Consider the following 18,313-nt stretch of genomic DNA (forward strand, 5'->3'; position numbering starts at 1 on the left):
ACACGTCATTTGGTGGCCAGCCTCCCTTCACTGGGTTTTACAGTGTCAAATTCAGCAGCAGAATATGCTACTTTTGCTTACAAGCTCTTGACATTCACAGAAGATTCTTACTCTCTCCAGCAGTCTTCTTGGATGTGTCTTGCATGGCCTCGCGATAGCGTTACTGCCTTGTGTACTTCCCTTAGAAATATCCATCAAGATACAGACAAAATGTCCTAGTTATTATACTTGCCATGAGATATCTGGACATCTGCCACCATCCTTTCTGGCCTTGGAAAAAGTTGCTGGGATGGCTGCTGGCCTGGCAATTGCATCCATCATCTTGATGCAGATGGGAAGCAGCCTCTCTGGGCTGCCCATGTGGTGTACACCAGCAGCTGGTACTGTCAGGATGACGTTCTAGTGGCCAGCTCAGCCCAGGGGGCTGCTACTGACAGATGGCTCACAACCAGGCAGAGATGTCAGCTCCCCCTAATCCACTATTCAGGTGAAAAAAGGCAGCCAATTTGAAAAGAACTTTTAAATGTGAAGAAAGAGGACAATCACCACAGGTAAACCCCTTTGCATGGCCTCAGAAACAATAAATTAATCTGGGTGTAACTGTGTTTTACTGAATCACAGGGAGATCCTGGGATGCTGGAAAGGGCTTCAGTCATCTTTGGTGACCCCAAGTCTGCTGCTGCTGCAAGCTCATGATATTCAGTTTTTAATATCATGCCACTTTAAAGGTGTCTCAGACATGCTTATACTGGGAACATGGCAAGAGATCAATCCCTAACTGAAGGTCTTACCAATATACTTTCTGGGCTAAGAAATGGGAAGCTTAATGCAAAGACTTTGCTAGGACATTACATAATTTTGACATTTTCTACACACATGACCACAAAAAGAAAACCCCCAGAAAATCGGGAAAATATGGGTAAGCCATAAATGCAGAAATGCCTCTTTACTCCCCTGCTACAGTTAGGTTTTGGGACCACTTACCAAGCCTGAAGAAAGGAGGCTGCACAGTCTCTTGAATTGTGACTGGTATTTGACCTAATGCGCCCTCCTGTGGCACTATGATATATATGAGGCCACACCACAGAATAGAGACTTCCATGGTGGTTTTTTTCAACTTTGAACAACTTTACCACCAAGGCCACTTCTATTTAGGCCTTTTTTTTTTTTTACTGGGCATGGAGACATGAAGACAGGATCACATACAAAACCTGCAAATCTACAGTGATATTTTTTATTTATCGCTGATACATAAGGAATAGGCTGGGACTAGTGAGCTTTTAGGCTAAGCATTAACATGCTTGCCAAAACCCATAATAGCTGAGCAATTATGAAAGAGCTGGGAGTAACATGAACTTCTGTTGCACCTTGAAAAGGCTGGTCCTCTGCCTTGATGAACTGTTGTCTTCCTTCTCCCTGCTCTATCAGGCTGTCAGGTCAGTGCCTGGATTTTAACCTTGGAAGAGTCCATGAGCTAAACTATTACTAACTACAATCAAGTCATCTCCCTTCTTCCACTCTCTCCTCTTCATTGGTATGTATCTTGCTGTCAGGCTGTGGCTGAAGGACAGCTAAAACTCATAACTGACTTGTTCACATAAAGATGGACACTGGGTCACACAGTCACAGAATGTAGAAAGAAATCTACAGCATTTCAGTATCAATTATACATTATATAGCCTGTATATATGCATTATAAGGCCACTTTCATAACAGGTGCTGTGAAATTCTGCATAATAAGAGGAATTAAAAATTAGGGATTTTAGGGTAACAAAAATAATTGTGAAAATCTCATGTTACTGAGATTATAATTTAAGAATAAAATGCTGTGGAGGTTACTATTTGCTTTAAAGATCTCTATTCCCATGGTAAAGTCCTCGAAACTGTTCCAGGGACTGTTCCACCCAGAAAACTTCCATTTCATCAGAGAAAGGTTCTGTAGGAACTAAATCAACTCAGAATTACATTCTTCCTGAGGTGAAGCACCTGGAACAAAGCTCACTGATTATTTAACCCTTCAGAAGATGGCTTAGGTGTTTGCTGATCTCTGTTGAATTTCTGTTGGGACGGCCTCCACAGGCAGCAAGAAGCTGAAGAATCCAGCATAAATCCAAGCACATAGTGAGCTATCATGTAGATACACATGGAGATAAAGATAAGCCATAGCTTGTATAAGAACCAAGATTTAGGTAGTTTTCCCTTATGGTCTATAGGATCTCATTGGATCCTGTTCCCAGCTGGGTAGACAGGACAGTTCCACAGACAGTTCTTTCTTGATAGGCCATCCCCAGGCTGTAAAGAATGGAGCCAGATTCTTATTCACCTGCTGAGAAAACTTCTGTGCCCACAAGTTCATCTTAGAAGTGTTGTCTTTTGGGATCGTGGAGATTTTCTGGTAGTCAGAGAAGAGGTGGGTGAAGGGGTCCCAACCAAACCCTTCCTGCAGCTGATGAAAAACAATACAGTGTACAAACAGTTAAGTTATCATTTCACTGGCATTATTCCTATGTTACATACAGTAGAAAATTCCATGGGTTTCTGCAGTGTGTTTTAAAATGAATGCAAATTTAGATGAAAGCATCTAGGCTTTTCAGGATTCAGAGCATAACTAACTGCACTGAAGTACAGAAAAATACCTCCCCATTACACTGATCTCCCAAAACAGAGATCAAAGACACATTGGGAGTAGCCAGAAGTGTCAGCAACCTATTACATAAGCTGCTGCTTTGGAGACAGTGAAAACAGGATCAGAGGGGACCCTGACAGAATAGCTGGATAGAAGGGGAGAACAGGAGAACAAGAAGTATTGAGAAAAAGGGAGGGAGAGATTATGAACAGGGCATGCTTTCTGTATGAACTCCTTTTGTTCTTATTCTTTCTAAGAATAAGAACAAAAGGAGTTCATAGAGAAAAACTGCTGCTGCAGAATTAGAACTGTTCTTCCATGCCATATTTATTCCAGGAGTCCTGTTAGTAATCAGGCAGGAGATGAGACATCCCAGCCTACAAGCATGGGTGAGGCAGTGGCCAAATTGGTAAGGTATTTTGGGAAAATTGCTCTCCTTAGAACTGTTCCCCTCTGTATAAATATTTTGTTACTGGTTGCACCAAAAATCCCCAGAGGATGACTCTTCAGCTTGACCTTGCAGATGCTTCTCTGGGATGTGGAGAGGTCAGGATCAACACTCCTCCAGTAAATATACTTCTCCTCATATGAAGTGTGAGAGTTCTCAGACAAGGGAGCTGAGGAACACTCATCTCACAACAGTCAGTAGCTTAAGCATCATAATGGACATCTGCTTTGCAGTTCCCAGTTAAAATCAGTCTGAGTGCTCTCTCCATTAGGCTAATAGTTTCTAGGAGGATTAAGGGAAACGGGGAATCTCTCTGGCATGCTTCCCAGGAGAATGCACTTTAATCTAGGATAGGGTTCATGTTTTAGAGTCTCGACCCCAGTGAGGGATCCAGTTCTGTGTGCAGAAGGACAGGCTGAGCCCATCCTCTTGCCACTTGCTGGACTACACTGGCTCCACTCAGTGCACTGGATGATATGAACACCCTCCTCTCTGTAAGTTTTTTAGAAGGCCATGTAACTCACCAGGAGACTGTTCAAAGCCTGGCTCTTCTAGACACTTTAGAGTGCCAACGTTTTTTGACAACTAGCCCACCATCCCACAGGAAGTCTGCTGTGGATTAAAGAGCTGGGCCCAAGTTTGATCCTCTTTTTCCCATGTTGTATAACAAGCAGCAGTTCCTGTTTCTCTTCCAGGGAGAAAGATTAGTACATTGCACTGAGCTATCTCCCTGAGTGTCTAACCCCAAATCTGACAAAGGAAGGTTTTCAGGAGACCTCAGCTTTAGGCACTCTGCCTCTTTACCTCTCAGGTTCGCTCTGGGCCCAAGATAAACCCTCTGACAGTAATCAAACACATCAAGGCTTCACAGCTACAGTCAGCAGGCTGCAGACATCCCTCTGACAGAGGCTTCAGTGACTGCACTAAGAACACACACACATTTTCCCTGTTACCTGCAGGTATGTCTCCAGTGCAGTCCATACATTCCAGTCCTTTAGCTGAGCACCTTTCTTCAGATAGTTTTTTATCCTTTCCTTGCGGCACTGTGGCCTGAGTGCCTGATGGGCCTCATGCCTGGGAATGCCCAGCACCTCCTCATGAACATAGACAGACCAGAGGTTGCATGTGGCCTCTGTGGTGTGAGGGGGGAACTCCCATGCCTGCTGTTGTTGATTGTGTCCCAGCTCATGGATGGGACCCCAAAGACCAGTAGTTTGCATGTGCTCCACGTCTAACATCTCCTTCACTGAATCCAGGTGGCCCATGATGGGGTAGCCAGCATGCATCCAGCCTGCAGGACAGACAGGGAGCAACACGTCATTACATGCTCACCTCAGTGCTTCTCAGATGAAAATGATTACTGTAATATTTTTTTCATTTCTCTAGTGCCTTTCCTCCATCTCACAAATAACACTTTTTTATTACCATGAATGACGAGCTTTTCCCAGTGTGACATAAGGAAATACATCACGTTTCACCCTAACAGAGAGTGACCCTTAAACAGTCTAACAAGTAAAAGCAGGACTGAACCATCAGTTAAGTGCAGTTTTGCCTGCTTTTCTTTATTATATATAAATGTACACTCATGGTTGGACTGAGGTTGAGGTTTTAGGATGAGGGGAAAAGCCTGACCATTGCCCAGAACACACATGAACTCCCACAGGCTGAGCACAGTCGACACCAATGCAACCATGCAATGATGTGACTGAGCACCATGGCACTCCTTGGGTGCTCCTATGTAGACTGTGGATACTGCAGGTCTGCACTCCAGTGCTCAATGGTGTGGATGAGACACATGGAAAACACAGTCTGTCATGCTCAAGGACTACAAAGCCTGTCATACTTAAGCCTGTTCTTAACCCTGCAGGATAGCTATTCCAAAAACAAGCTCCCAGCAGGTTCCTAGGCAAGAAACATGCACTGCAAGCGATTTTACTTATGCTTCTTCCCTAATTGGTCCTCCTGGAAGATTCCCAAAACTTCATGCAAGAGCAATGCCCCTAAATTCAAATAGCTGTTGTAGCAGAGTATAAGCAGCCCTTTACACAGAGGGAGCCTGGTGAATGAACAGGAATGGCAATCCCCTTCCTGCAGGAACTAGGGATCATAGAATGTGAATGGTCTGGAACTAGTTTCTGCAGGAACCAGTGAAGATCTTGAGCTTTCTCTTTTTTAATAAGAGGGATATATGCAACTAGCCATCACCAGCACCCAAAAAGTTCAGATCCAGAAATGTGAGTGAAACCATTTAGTCCACTCAAGACAAAAGAAATTTTATGTCTGTAGACGATGATATTTTTAACTGGCATTTGCTCATCATAGCAAAACCTAACACTCCCAAGATGTGCCACAAATTCTTTCCATTGTAGCTTAGCAAAAGTTTAGGGCATCAGGGTTCATGCCAAGCTGCTGTCTCATTGTGGGATGATGAATTTAACCATGATGAATTTAAGTTTTTTTTAAAAAAACAACTGACCAAAATTTTTATTGCAAAGTTCCATGTTTACTATATAATTTGATTCTTGATTGAAGGCACTCAGTTCATAACTGGAAAAGCTGGAGTGGGGTAACATCAGCTGCAAAAATACACACTCCTCGGCTTTGACAGCAATACTGGACCTGCTTCCAGACGTGTGCCATCATCTCAGGCACACATCTTTTTGGGCTAAGCTTCGCCCACAATAACCTTTGTGGAGCCCACCTCCATCAAGTAGGCACACAGAGGTTTAAAATTGTCACTGAACACATGAGAACACTCCTGTGGCTGAGCCAGAGAGAAAATAGAAATCAGGTCACTGCTTCCCAGCTGTACTGGCTCTGCAATGCATTCAGGAGGGAGAATGGATAACTGCATGTGAGCTGAAGCCACTGCAGTCAGCAGCTCTGCTTCGTAACACACCCCAACAGGAGAACAGCTGAGGAGACATCACCAGTTTTGAGAGCAGAGAGGCATCTGCAAAGGTCAGTATGTTTTTCAAGCCCTGCCTTACCACGTTTCCACCCTGATGGAGCAGCTCACAATTATGCAAGGGTCACAGTCATTTAACACCTCACATATGTTCCCAGTCTAGTTTTAGCAAAATAACCTTGAAGGAACAGACACTGCTGCTAGAGGCCACTCGCCTCTTAGCCCTGGAGAAGGCCATATGGCATTGTACCCACCACATGAGATCTGGACATCTGTTACAATCCTCTCTGGCCTTGGGAATTTTGCTGGCACGGCTGCCAACGTGCTTATGGCCACCATGATCTGGTCCCACAGGGTCAGCAGCGGCCGTGGGCTCTCCATGTGGCGGATGCTGTCAGAAGGCACCGTCAGGATGAGATTCTCAACAGCCAGCTCTGCCCAGGGAGCAGGGTAGTGCCGGATACACGCCTCCCACTGCCTTTCACAGGTCTCCCCTACAGAAACAACACAGAAAATCAGTTGAGCTCAATTCTGAGTTTTGAGCATGCTCACAGAGGTCAAGCTCAGAGAAACAGAGCAGGTCGTGAAAATTTCTTGGTAAACAGTAAGTGGTAGTTGCATGACTGTGAGTGGTGGCTGTTACACAGCCAGTCCTCAATCTGTTCTTGGGAAACCTCCTCAGGCTTTTTAATAGGTAGGGGACAGAAAAGGACTGGCATATAACAGAGTAGCATAGCAAGAACAGATCCCTGTTTTGTATCAGAAAACAAGAGGCATCAAGTTTCTCCAGTGTCTCATTACTTTTTGTCCAGCAGAGTTGCTGTTTCACGTAACAATGCTGGCTCTGTTCAGTTTGACAGAGAAAGAGAAGAGAAGAGAAGAGAAGAGAAGAGAAGAGAAGAGAAGAGAAGAGAAGAGAAGAGAAGAGGGCTGGAAACATGGGGAATTCAGCAGAGATGTCTTGTAGGATCTAGAGATGGCCATATGAGGGCACAGTAAAGCAGGCAGAGCACAAAGCATGCTTTGCCATGGTTCCTCTCCCCAGCACAACGGTTTCCATCAGAAATAACAACTCCAGCTCCAAGAAATGTGGGTGTGGACAAACCCTGCCCATTTTGTGAAAGCTCTTTCACCTACTCCCAGCCACATAGCAGGCTCAGAGTGACTAAGCCAGAAGCAGAGATTCATAAATTGTAGAATAGTTTGGATGGAAGGGATCTTAAAGGTCATCTGTTTCAACCCTCTTGTTATGACCAGGGGGGATATCTTCAACTAGATCAGGTTGCTCAGAGCCTTGCCCAATTTGACCTTGAATGTTTCCAGGAACGAAGCATCCATCATCATTTCTTTGAGCAAGTTGTTTCACTATTCCACCATGGTAAAAAACTTCTTCCTTATACGTAATCTGAATCGATCCTCTTTGAGTTTAAAACCATTGCCCCTTGTCCTACTGCAACAGGTCCTGCTAAAGGGTCTGTCCCCATCTCTCTTGGACTTGCCCTTGGTGAAGCTGTGCTGGCTTTCCAAATCAGCTCCCTGTCCTCCACGTGCCTTAGCACAGCATCTAGGAGGGTTTGTTCCATGATCTTTCCAGGCACAGAGCTGAGGCTGACAGGTTGGTGATTCTTGGGGACCTCCCTTCCACCCTTCTTAAAAATTAGTAGAAAAATGGGAATCCCAGAGGACAGCATAGTAAGGAAAATAAATCTGGGTTTTCCTAAATCCAAGCATTTCTTAGACCTTCCTAAACACAGGACCATCTTTCCTTACAGTCGCTGGTACAACGACATCTGTGAGCAGCCCTCAGGCAAAAAGCACCAAGGTAAACAAACCTACCAAGCTTGAAGAAAGGAGCTCTGACTGCCCCTTCCACCGTGATGGGCACGTTCCCCAGTGCACTCTTTGCTGGTACTATGATGTAAATGAGGCCACCCCAGAGGCAGGAAATGGATTGTTTCTGGCAGGCAACATCACAGGTGCGGATTACCACTGGTGCCCGTTTCAGCTCCTTGGCTCCAGAGAGGTCATCCGTGTGACAGCCAACCTGCACCTGGCAAGCAGAAGTGGAGGAACAGCTGGTCAAAGGTGTGCCGGTGTGAGCTGGCAGGCTGACCTCAGCACCCACTGAGCACTGTCCCTGCAGAGCACACACACAGAAGCAGCCTTCTAACTCCAGCCTTGTCCCTACCTCAGTCTTACAGCTCTTCTCCCAGTATTCCTGGCTCAAGTGCATCCTTCACCAGCAGGTCAGAGTCCTGCAGTGACTTCTTCCACTGCACTGCACTTGCATTGATCATTCCTCCACCCTTCCCTAGCGTCAGAGTCACTTCCTGTAACATCATTTGGAGAGATGTGGTCATGACTGGCTTCTTTTACTGTGCCTCCTCCTTAGAGCTCTTTTAATAAAACAGACAGCACGTGGCTGCAGGATCAGACAGAAGCACCTGAGCTAACTTTGCATTTCAGCTGCTTCAGGGAAGTCACTGCAAAAAATATCCAAGCAGGTAAGCATTTGCTTCTGTTGTAGTTTGCAGAAAACAGGATCCCAAGTAACAGTGCCTGTTTCATCTGGATACGTCTACATGAGCAGCAGTGACAGCACTGTCAAAGGAATTTATGAGAGATCTGGAGAAAGGGAATAAAGTTTGGTTCATAGAAGGGCCCAAGTACTTATCCTGGACCTGAAAATCATCTTGATCAGGTTTTTTTGCACCATAACAGAACAAAAACCAACAGCCCTCAAGCAGCAGCCACTCTCAATTATCCTGCCAGCACACAGAGTGGTAGGAAGGCAAAAGAAAAGAGAAAGGACACAAGGGGAAGAAACTATGACAAAGCATTTACAGTGCCACAGGGTGGCAGCAGTAGGAAAGGGTGGGAAAGGTTAGAAAAAAATATTGAGGAGAAAACCCCTCCCCGTGCTATTTTTGAGTTCTAACCCGACAAATACACCGTGTAAACCAACGCCAAGCCGAGAGAATTTACCTTCAGGCCAGCACCGACCACCAGGCAAGGGCACGTTATCACTGCTGTGTGCCCTTCGGGGAGGTAGAGTCCTGTGCTCCTCCAGGCTGTCTTTCCTAAAACAAAACAGAACACAGTCCTGAACAGTCAAGCACTTCTTTGTTCCGACAATTACAGATCCTGAAGATTTCAAGTTGCAACAGGAGAATAATCTTCCATCCTTTCCTTTTCCCTTGCTCTACACTCACAGAACCATCTCACATTTACCCATTTCGTCAGAAATGCAGTTTCAAAGAAATGAACAAAATCATCACACCATTAGCAAGCAAGCCCATCCAGATTTACACTCCTGGAAACGCCAAGCTTAAATGTGCTTAGTAGTATCTTCTAAAAATGAGAAGGGAAAAAAAAAAGAGAAAGTAAGCCAAAACCCCAACACTTCCTACACTCAGATCCTCTTATCTTCAAGACCTCAAAAGAGGTGCCAGCTATGGTGGGATTACACAATTGAAGTTTTAATGATCATAAAACATTTCACAAACAACAGACTGACGGTGGCATCACATTTTTCCTTAGTGACCAGTCCAGCACAAACTGGAGCTCACAAGAATTTTCATTTCTAGCTGACTGAAGTGATGAGAAAGCCTCAAGAGACCATTCTGTGCTAGGTGTACCTGTAAGAAGGGTACCACTACAATTCAGCATGTTTCTAGACAGCCTTCCCATGGAAATGCAAGTCTCCTCAGCATAAATCTCTTTAAACACTTGGAATTTACAGAATTTACAGTGCAAAACTGATCCATCTCTACTGTACTGATCAGGCAGATTCCACTCCCTAGTTCTGACATAAAGTTTACTTAGGTATATTTCAATCCAAACACCAGAAGTCCTAAAAAGAGCTGAACTGTCATTAAGCACCCAACTTACAACCTTTCCTATCATCCAAGAAATCAGAACCAGTTTTGCCAAGCAAAACCTAATCCAATGAAAAATGCAAATTAGACTATATCACAGTGTGTTACCAGTTCATCTCAGTTTTGCTGAATTTGTACCAAAGGCAGTTTTGAAATGGTGGTCAGGGTTTCCTAGCTTTTCTTTCTTTTTCATTTATGTGAAATGACACAAATTCTGAGTATTTTCTGCTTTTGTCCTGACTCATTAGTGTTAAAATCAATGAGAAGTTATTCTACAACTTTTCTCTTTGCACAGCCACTGCACTCAGACATTGCCATTCCAGAACAGCCTCCTTTATCTCATTGTAATGATTCGGAAACAACTCCTCTAAATCACATTCTAATTAAAAAAACCTCTGTCCAGGGGAATTAAATTCCTAGTGGAATTTAATCCAGAGTTTAAACATATCAGTTGTAAGCAGGAATCTCAGCAAACTGGTACAGATAAAAGACCTAAGCTTAGACAAATAATTTATTGTGTATTTACTGAATACTTTGGCTTCAGTGGTTGTGTCACCCCAAGAAGTTCCCACCATACTTCCAGCCTCTTTCACCCCCAAAACCAGATCTTCCCTCCATTGCGCTGATACACCAAGCTGTGAGACTGTGCTATAACTCAGGCTGAAATTACCTAGATAACAAATAAACTTTTTGTTTCTAACGCCCACCTCTTCATAGGATGGCCCCATAGACAGCTATATCAGCACAACTATGGTAACAGCAACTTGCACTGTGGAGTCCCGGGTTTCTCAGAGAAGCTTTCTTGCCAAAAGCATTGTGCCATGCAAGCGCCCTGCAGTACCCCTTGTTGGGAGTTCTTCTCCTGTCAGTGCCTGTGCACCAACAGGGAGGAAGCAGGACTTCCATGGGGTGTTTCAGGTGCTAAAATCAGGGATGGCCACAAAAAGAGCCTGTCTGCCACTGCACTGAGCTCAGTCACCTCTGAAGGCCAAGGTGAAATTGCACATCTGCGCCCAGGTTCAGGCATACACAGACACAGGCACACGGAGGATGGGCCCCAGTAATCCCAGCAACAGGATGCCTTGAGAGGAAGAGAGATAACTCCTCACCTGGGTTTGTGCCATCGATTTCCACAGTGACAGGGAAGGCACAGACCCCAGCAGCAGATTTCTGCAGCAGGGCAGCACCGTCTGTCATGGTGAGGGACAGCTCAGTCGCCATGCACAGAAGCACTGCCTCTTTGGAGTTGCTCTTGACCGGGCAGTGCCTGCCGACCTGCGGGATCCCAGTCCTCTTGAGCACTTTGGTCAGGATGCGGTGCAGCGAGGCGTATGCTGGGCAGTCGAGGGCTGGGATGTGCAGGAAGGCAGCGCAGTCCTGTGCCAGGGGGTGCAGCCAGCCCTTCAGGGGCTCTGTGAGCTCCTGATGTCCCTGCAGCTGCGTGCTGAAGAGCAGGAGTGCCCTGCGGAAGTGGTAGTGCTCCCCCGGCCCCAGGGCTGGGTACTTTCAGGATCCTGTTGCCAGGATATTTTGCCACAGCAGCTTTGCCAGAGTTTTGGGAAGCCCAGTACCAGGCCTGGCCCCCCACCAGCAGGCCACCTCCCTCTGCCACGAAAGCGTGGATCCTCTCGGCTTCTTTGTCACCATAAGAAGTGCAGCAGTACACGCTGATGTCACCTGTCAGCTGTGACACCTGCAACTTCACCTCTGCCTGAGACAGCAGGCTACACAGCTTCTTCAGGCTGGGATCCACCCCCACCAGCCCCTTCCTGCCGGCATCCAGCCAGGAGACAGCATTGAGCAGGAATCTGGCCAGTTTTGGGGAGAACAGTTGGCTCTCATGCGTGGCCACCACCACGCGGCCGCGGCCGTAGCGTGCGGCAGCCAAGAGGCAGCGCTGGGAGCTGTCCAGGCACAGCGGGAAGGACAGGGCTCCGTGCACCAGCAAGGTGGAGGGGATGCCCCCCGTCACCAAATCCAGCTCCGGCACATCGCGCAAGAGAAACTCAGCGTCACAGCTCAGGTTGGCCTGGTGCCTGCAGAACCAAGAGAGGTCCAGGTTAGCCCCCAGCCCAGAACCCTTGGCACAAAATGACTGGTGCCATAGCTGAAACTTAAGGAGTTCTCTTCTTGATTTCACAATGTCCTAGAGGTTGACTATATGATGCTTTTATCCCCAGTAGTGTTGTTCTGTTTATGCTGAATAATAAGTTTTGCACCTTTAGGTCTTGTTCCAGAGAGTGAAGGGGGCAGAGAAGAAGCAGCAGTTTGTTTTCAGACACTGCACTCACTCCTCCACATTCCTGGTCCTGGACTGTGCTGTCTGTGTTTGTTTTCCCTTTCTCTGGACCTGTTCAAACCTGCTCTGGCCTGAACACCAGCAGAGCACCGGCAGCTCACACCTGGGGCCCACCGGGCCGGGCCTGGGCCGCGGCATTGCCAGTGCCTGAGGGGCTGAGAAGAGACTGAGTGAGCTGAGCTGCAACCCGGGGAGGGGACTTTCTCAGTTTGTCATCTCTTTTGGAGCAGCAAGGGGTTTAACTGATTAATATTGTTTAGGTTTTATTGTTAAGAAACAGGTTTTTTTCCACTTTTCTGCAAGGCGGTATTTCCTCCCGAACCAGTTGGGGGGAGGAACCAATTGAATCTGCTTTCCTAGAGGAGCCCCTCTGGGGGTTCTCTCCCATATTTGCCCTGAACCAGGACACACAGAATATTCTGAGTTGGAAGGATCACTGAGTCCAACTCTTAAGTGAGTGGTCCATACAGGGATCAAACCCACCTCCTTGACACTATTAGTAGCACCATGCTCTAACCAACTGAGCTATTCTCAGTGGCCATCCTTGCCTCTTTTTTCTCCTTCATCCCAGGACATCATGCTGTCAGTTCTTTTGTTGAAAAAAAAAAATTCCATCAATGCCTCATTTTTCTCCTTTTAAAGCCTCAGTTGTTACAGCCAAGCAAATCTGTAGGAATCTCAGCCCTCATTTAAAAATTGGAATAAATAGGTCAAAAGGAAGCTTCTACACCTCTGTCTTTGAAGAGCCACTTGAAAATCTAAATACATTGCAGAAATTAAAAATCAGACCCTTCATAGTTTTTTAAACTGCAGATTTAAACTGCAGTGTGGGAATCAGCATATCTCCTCTAAGAGAAACTTCCTCTATTTGCCCCACCCTAGGCTTAATGAACTAGGCGAGCCCAAAAGATTTCTGTGCTTTTCCCAAGCTCTGCCACTGCTGAGAACTGAAGAAAGGAGTGCTAGGACAGATGGGCTACACAGACAGGCAGACACACAGCTAGACAAATCATGAATGACTGGAAATTGAATTAGAGCCCTAACACATAGACCTCACATTACCTCACCTTGTCAGTGACCACAATAAAAAGAGATTAGGCTGTGCAAGGCTCTCTTATCTCTGCTATTTTCATATAACTCCTGTGTGTCACTGTGGAGAAAGACATGCTGAATTACTCTCGTTTGCTTTGTGTACACTCTCCCCTGGTTCTGCCAAACAGTTTTCCCCCAACACCTGTGAAGGATCTGTTGTTACGTGGCCATTGCTGCCAACTCAGTGAGAATACATTATGGTACCCTTCCTCATGCCCGTAGGACAGAATTAAATCTGCAGCTCTTCTTTGGTTATTACTTTACTGAGACCCTTTGTCACACAGAGCATGTGTCCAGACATATGGCACAGCTCTTGTCTCAGACTGAAGCCTGATTCTCTGCACACAAATCTGGCAAGACCCAGATGTACAGAGCTGTTGTGTTACACAGAAATTGGAGATCTAAATTTCTCTGTGGCTCTGGATTAAAAAAAAACAACACAAAAACAACCTAACCAAGGCGTAATTCACCCTTAGTTACCATTTGAAGTCTTGTTAATTGTGAAGTAATGTTTTTCTTCTGAATTCCCCACCCCTTTCCCTCTTCCATGCCCTGTGCATGAAGCAGTGGGAACATGCTTTTGCAATGCAGGTGGTAACAAGAAGCAACCAGACAATTTTAATTAAGAAACCTGATTTGTTAGCTGTGCCCTAAGCATTTCACTGAATTAAACATCAGAGCTCTCTACTACCTTTACCAGAAAACAACAGAAAGTATCGGATCCCATTAATTGTTTGAAAATATTAGACATTTAGCATTCTACATCCACAAGGAAAAGGCTGTGAAGGAAAGACTTGGAGGGAGTTTTACTGTAATTGCTGTGGCTGTCACTACAGTGAAATGAAGCTGCCACACAGAGGAAGTGCAGCAGCACTAATGCTCCTTGGAGAACCTGCTGTGCCTTACATAACGTAGCAGAAAGTGGCAGGAGAAAGGGCCTGGCATAGCCACTGGCAAAGGGAGGAAGAGAGCAGGGAAACATCCAGGTCTCCAATGCCTGGTCAGTTGTGCAATATGAGCCCTGAGTTTTACACCCGATAATCCAGAACCCAAAGAGCCAGGCTGGAATCCCAAACAAACTGAGATTTCTTGCCCACAGCCTGTTTCAGAAACTGAGAAGGGAGGTGGCACCTAGCCTCAGCTCTGGCCAGCTCCAGGGGCTTACCTGCAGAAGCAAATTCCTGCAAGGAACAGGCTAAACAGGTTTGGCAGATGTCAGCCAGAGCCTGGCCCAGACAGCTGTCCTGCTGCTTCATCTCCAACCTGGTTTACAGCTGTGGGAAAGTTGCCCTGAATGTAGCGATGTGTGAGGAGAGGAGCTCCTCCTCCTGTCCCTGTTTTGCTGCATTTCACTCAGGTACACTTGGTCAGGGAAGCTGTTCTAAAAGATGCCTCCTCTCATTTCCCTCTCTTAGAATGGATTCCCTGGGCCTGGTCCTGCTGCCCTGGAAGCAGTTGAAGACAGCATTCTTTCCAATTGCAAAGAATGGTCCCCTTTAAATTGGAAGGCAACAATTCCATGCTGGTTATTAAAGAACCAGCATTTACCATCACCCTCACCTCTGACCTCCCAAATCTTCTACAAACAACTCATCCACATAACCTAATTGGTGGTTTAAAGAGAGGGCAACTCGGGTACTCACGGGACAACCAATGGGATCTTGGGAATCTTCTTGGCAACTTTGAAGACACCTTTTTCCACGGTGTTTCCTGTGAAGTACACGCCAGCCACGCTGGTCACCTGGTTCCCAGGGAATTCAAACAGCACCTTCTCCTTGCCGTGTTGACTCGCCCAGTACCAGGCTTGCCCTCCAACAAGCAGCCCTCCACCCCCTTTGACAAAGTCCACGATGCCTCTGGCCTGGGAGCTGTCATAGGCATCCATACAGAACACCCCCATGGACGGGGTGGGCTTTGCCTCCACCTGCACTCGGGCGCCAGCCTCGATCAGCACCTGGGACAGGGAGTCCAACCGAGGATGAACCCCAACCAGGGCCTCTGGGCAAGGCTTGAGCCACCCTGTGGCATTTCTGAGGAACTGGGAGAACCTGGGGCTCTTCAGGATTCCTTCATGGGAAACGACCACCATCCGGCCCTTCCCATACTGTGAGACCGCAATCAGGACCTGCTTCTTAGTGCTCAGGAGCACAGGGTAGGCATCCTCTCCAACAAGGAGCAGCTCACAGGGAACAAAACCTCCAGTGAAGTCCCATGGCCCGACACCATCCACTAGCCGCTCGTAGGTGGTGCAGGGCTTCATCTCCAGGACACTCCTGTCTGGTGGAGAGAAGAACAACCTCCATTAGAGTGAAGCTCAGCAAAAAGGAAAACTGTAACCCTGGAGCAAGTTTTTGTTGGCTAGTAGGAACTCCAAACAAAGAGGACTCAGATTTGTGGATACAACTTTTTTGGGGATTTGGTTTGTCATTTTGTTTGTTTGTTTGTTTGCTTGTTTTAGCTTTGTAATCACACTATTTACACATTTAAGTAGAAGTGACAAGTATACCATGATTATGGAGACAAAATGACTGTTTTAACATATTCTGCTATGCACCATGGAGGAAAACAGGGAAATAAAGGTATTCACTGTCCCATTAACAATTTATTTGAAGAGGGAGAGTGCCAGAAGCTCCAGGAAGTCTACTAGGAACTTGTATGGTAGAGGTGGTTTACACAGGAACAGCCAGAAAATGAAAAAGCTGTATCAACACAATGCACAATATAATTCAAACATGCCGTTCACATTTTAGCTCCTAATTGGATAGGTACAGAACTACATGCTGCTGCTGCAACATGTTGTACTTTTCTACCTACATTTAAGCACTATAAGCCTGTGCTTAGTATTAGGAGGTGCTGTGAGGGAGAGGAAAGTCAGCAAAAATGATGGAGATGACCAGCTTCCCTGCAATAACTGTGAGTTTAAAGCACATAGTACCCATGAGAGCATGTCTGGACACAGGAGATTAATGACCTAGTTCCCTGATCCAAACTGTTTTAAATCTCAATAAAATAATTTCTCTTTCCCATAGCTTTGTTTCATCTATTTTCCCACCTGTGAAGTAAGGAGAGTGTACTGACCTCGATTGCCAAGCCCTTTGAGGTCTGTGAGTGACACTGCTCTGTTAAGGCTCCCTCGGTTTGAAAGTTTGGCTCAGCTTTGTCCTGAAGTTGTCTTCTGCTGATCCGGGGCAGCTGTGGCTGTGCAAACAGGAAGGCTTTGAGGTGTGAGACTCTGACCCAGTCCCACCCAGCTTGTGTCATTCAGGATTCAGAAGAGTGACTGAGCACAACACCTACAGCAAGGGAAGGAGCTGCTCGGAAGGGGCGTGGACCTTTCCCTGGCAGCATCCCGTGCCAACACCAGGCTTCACACACACTTCACATCTGGCTACCCTGAAAGCAAACCCTTGTCATCCAAACACAGGAAAATGGCAAGTCCTGGAGAAGCTGCATCCTTGATCTGGATTTGTCAGAAGCCTCAGGGTGCTCAGAAACAGCAACCTGATCTAGAATGACAGTATCACTTATCCTCTCTGGTCATGCCCGGAAGTGCTGTTTTTCACCAAAACTATCATAGGACTCCTCTACTGTCTTGCATATGATTCATGAGTCAAAGCTGATTCATGAGTCAATTTAACATGGGATTAACATGGGATAAAAACCACAATGCCCAGTAACAAAGTGCTTGATTGCTGCCTTAGTCTGAATCCCAGCTTTTTGTTGCTGGGTTCGAAGAAGCCCTACATGTAAAGGCAAATACAAGGTCTAAGCGCTTTAGGGTGTTTTACTACGAATCATGCAGCAAAGCAGTAACGCAGCCTTGGAAAATACTGAAGGGTTTTTTGGTGATTTCTGTGGATTTGATACTAATGTACCTATACTGACACACTGACGGTGGTGCAAGGGAGAGAAAAAGCAGGTGGATAGTTTCAGCAACTCATATGAAACTATAGAATCACAACTACTGAATGGTTTGGGTTGGAAAGGGATGTAAAAGAACATCTAGTTTCAAACCTTTTGCCATTGGCAGGGACACCTTCCACTAGACCAGATGCTCAAAGCCCCATTCAACCTGGCATTGAACTCTTCCAGGGATGGGGCATCCACAGCTTCTCTGGGCAACCTGTGCCAGTGTCTTACCATTCTCTGGGCAACCTGTGCCACTGTCTTACCATTCTCAATTTCTTCCTAACATCTAATCTACACCTGCCCTCTTTCAAGGCATTCTCCCTTGTCCTGTCACTACATGCCCACGCAAAAAGCCCCTCTCTAGCTCTCTTGTAGCCCCTTTTAGGTACTGGAAGGGGCTCTAAGGTGCTCCTGGAGCCTTCTCCAGTCTGAACAACCCCAACTCTCTCAGCCTGTCTCCATAGGAGTGGTGCTCCAGCCCTCTGATCATCTCGGTGGCCTCCTCTGGACTTGTTCCAAGAGGTCTGTGTTTTCCTTCTACTAGGAACCCCAGAGCTGGATGCACCACCCCAGGTAGGATCTCACAAGAGCAAAGGGGCAGAATCCCCTCCCTTGCCCTGCTGTTCATGCTGCTCTGGATACAGCCCAAGGCACGGTTGGTTTTCTAGGCTGTGAATGTACTTTGCCAGGTCATGTTGGACCTCTGGTCAAACCAACACTCTCAAGTCCTCCTTGGCAGGGCTGCTCTCAATTAATTCTCTACCCAGGCTGTATTTGTGCTTGGGATTGTTCCTCAGTTATTCTACATGGGGACAAACCACAAGACTAAGTTTGATATAAGATCAGCAAACTTCTTAGCCCCCACCTTTCCTATCACAGGATCTGAAAGCTAACATCCTACACTCTCAACCTAGGAACACTCCTGCTCCCTGGCATTAATCCAGAACAAGGAGTGGCTGTTTTGGAAAGGATGTTAACTCTCTTGACTGAAAGCAATTGAGACCATATAACAGAATTCCCAATTCCTATGTAATCACAATTTTTCCATTTAAATTGTGTGAAGCATTTCAGAGTGGAGGGAAGAAGTGCACATATTAGACGCTAGCAGACACAACTACAGATGATCTCCTCTATCTAGAGAGAGAAGGGAGAA

General features: G+C 46.3%; 1 protein-coding gene across 1 annotated transcript in view; it reads right to left on the reverse strand.

The window, feature by feature from the left end:
* Positions 1-1,230: 1,230 nt before the first annotated feature.
* Positions 1,231-18,313, reverse strand: part of LOC102036949 (TRPM8 channel-associated factor 2-like) — a 23,308-nt gene continuing 6,225 nt past the window's right edge. The window contains 9 exon segments of the mRNA XM_005427408.2: positions 1,231-2,446; positions 4,028-4,365; positions 6,237-6,476; positions 7,819-8,032; positions 8,968-9,062; positions 10,970-11,342; positions 11,344-11,896; positions 14,895-15,528; positions 16,330-16,449. Of these exon segments, the coding sequence (XP_005427465.2) occupies positions 2,201-2,446; positions 4,028-4,365; positions 6,237-6,476; positions 7,819-8,032; positions 8,968-9,062; positions 10,970-11,342; positions 11,344-11,896; positions 14,895-15,511 (2,676 nt within the window). The 5' untranslated portion in view covers positions 15,512-15,528; positions 16,330-16,449 and the 3' untranslated portion in view covers positions 1,231-2,200.

Source organism: Geospiza fortis, unplaced genomic scaffold, assembly GCF_000277835.1.
Source record: "Geospiza fortis unplaced genomic scaffold, GeoFor_1.0 scaffold286, whole genome shotgun sequence".
Taxonomy (NCBI): domain Eukaryota; kingdom Metazoa; phylum Chordata; class Aves; order Passeriformes; family Thraupidae; genus Geospiza; species Geospiza fortis.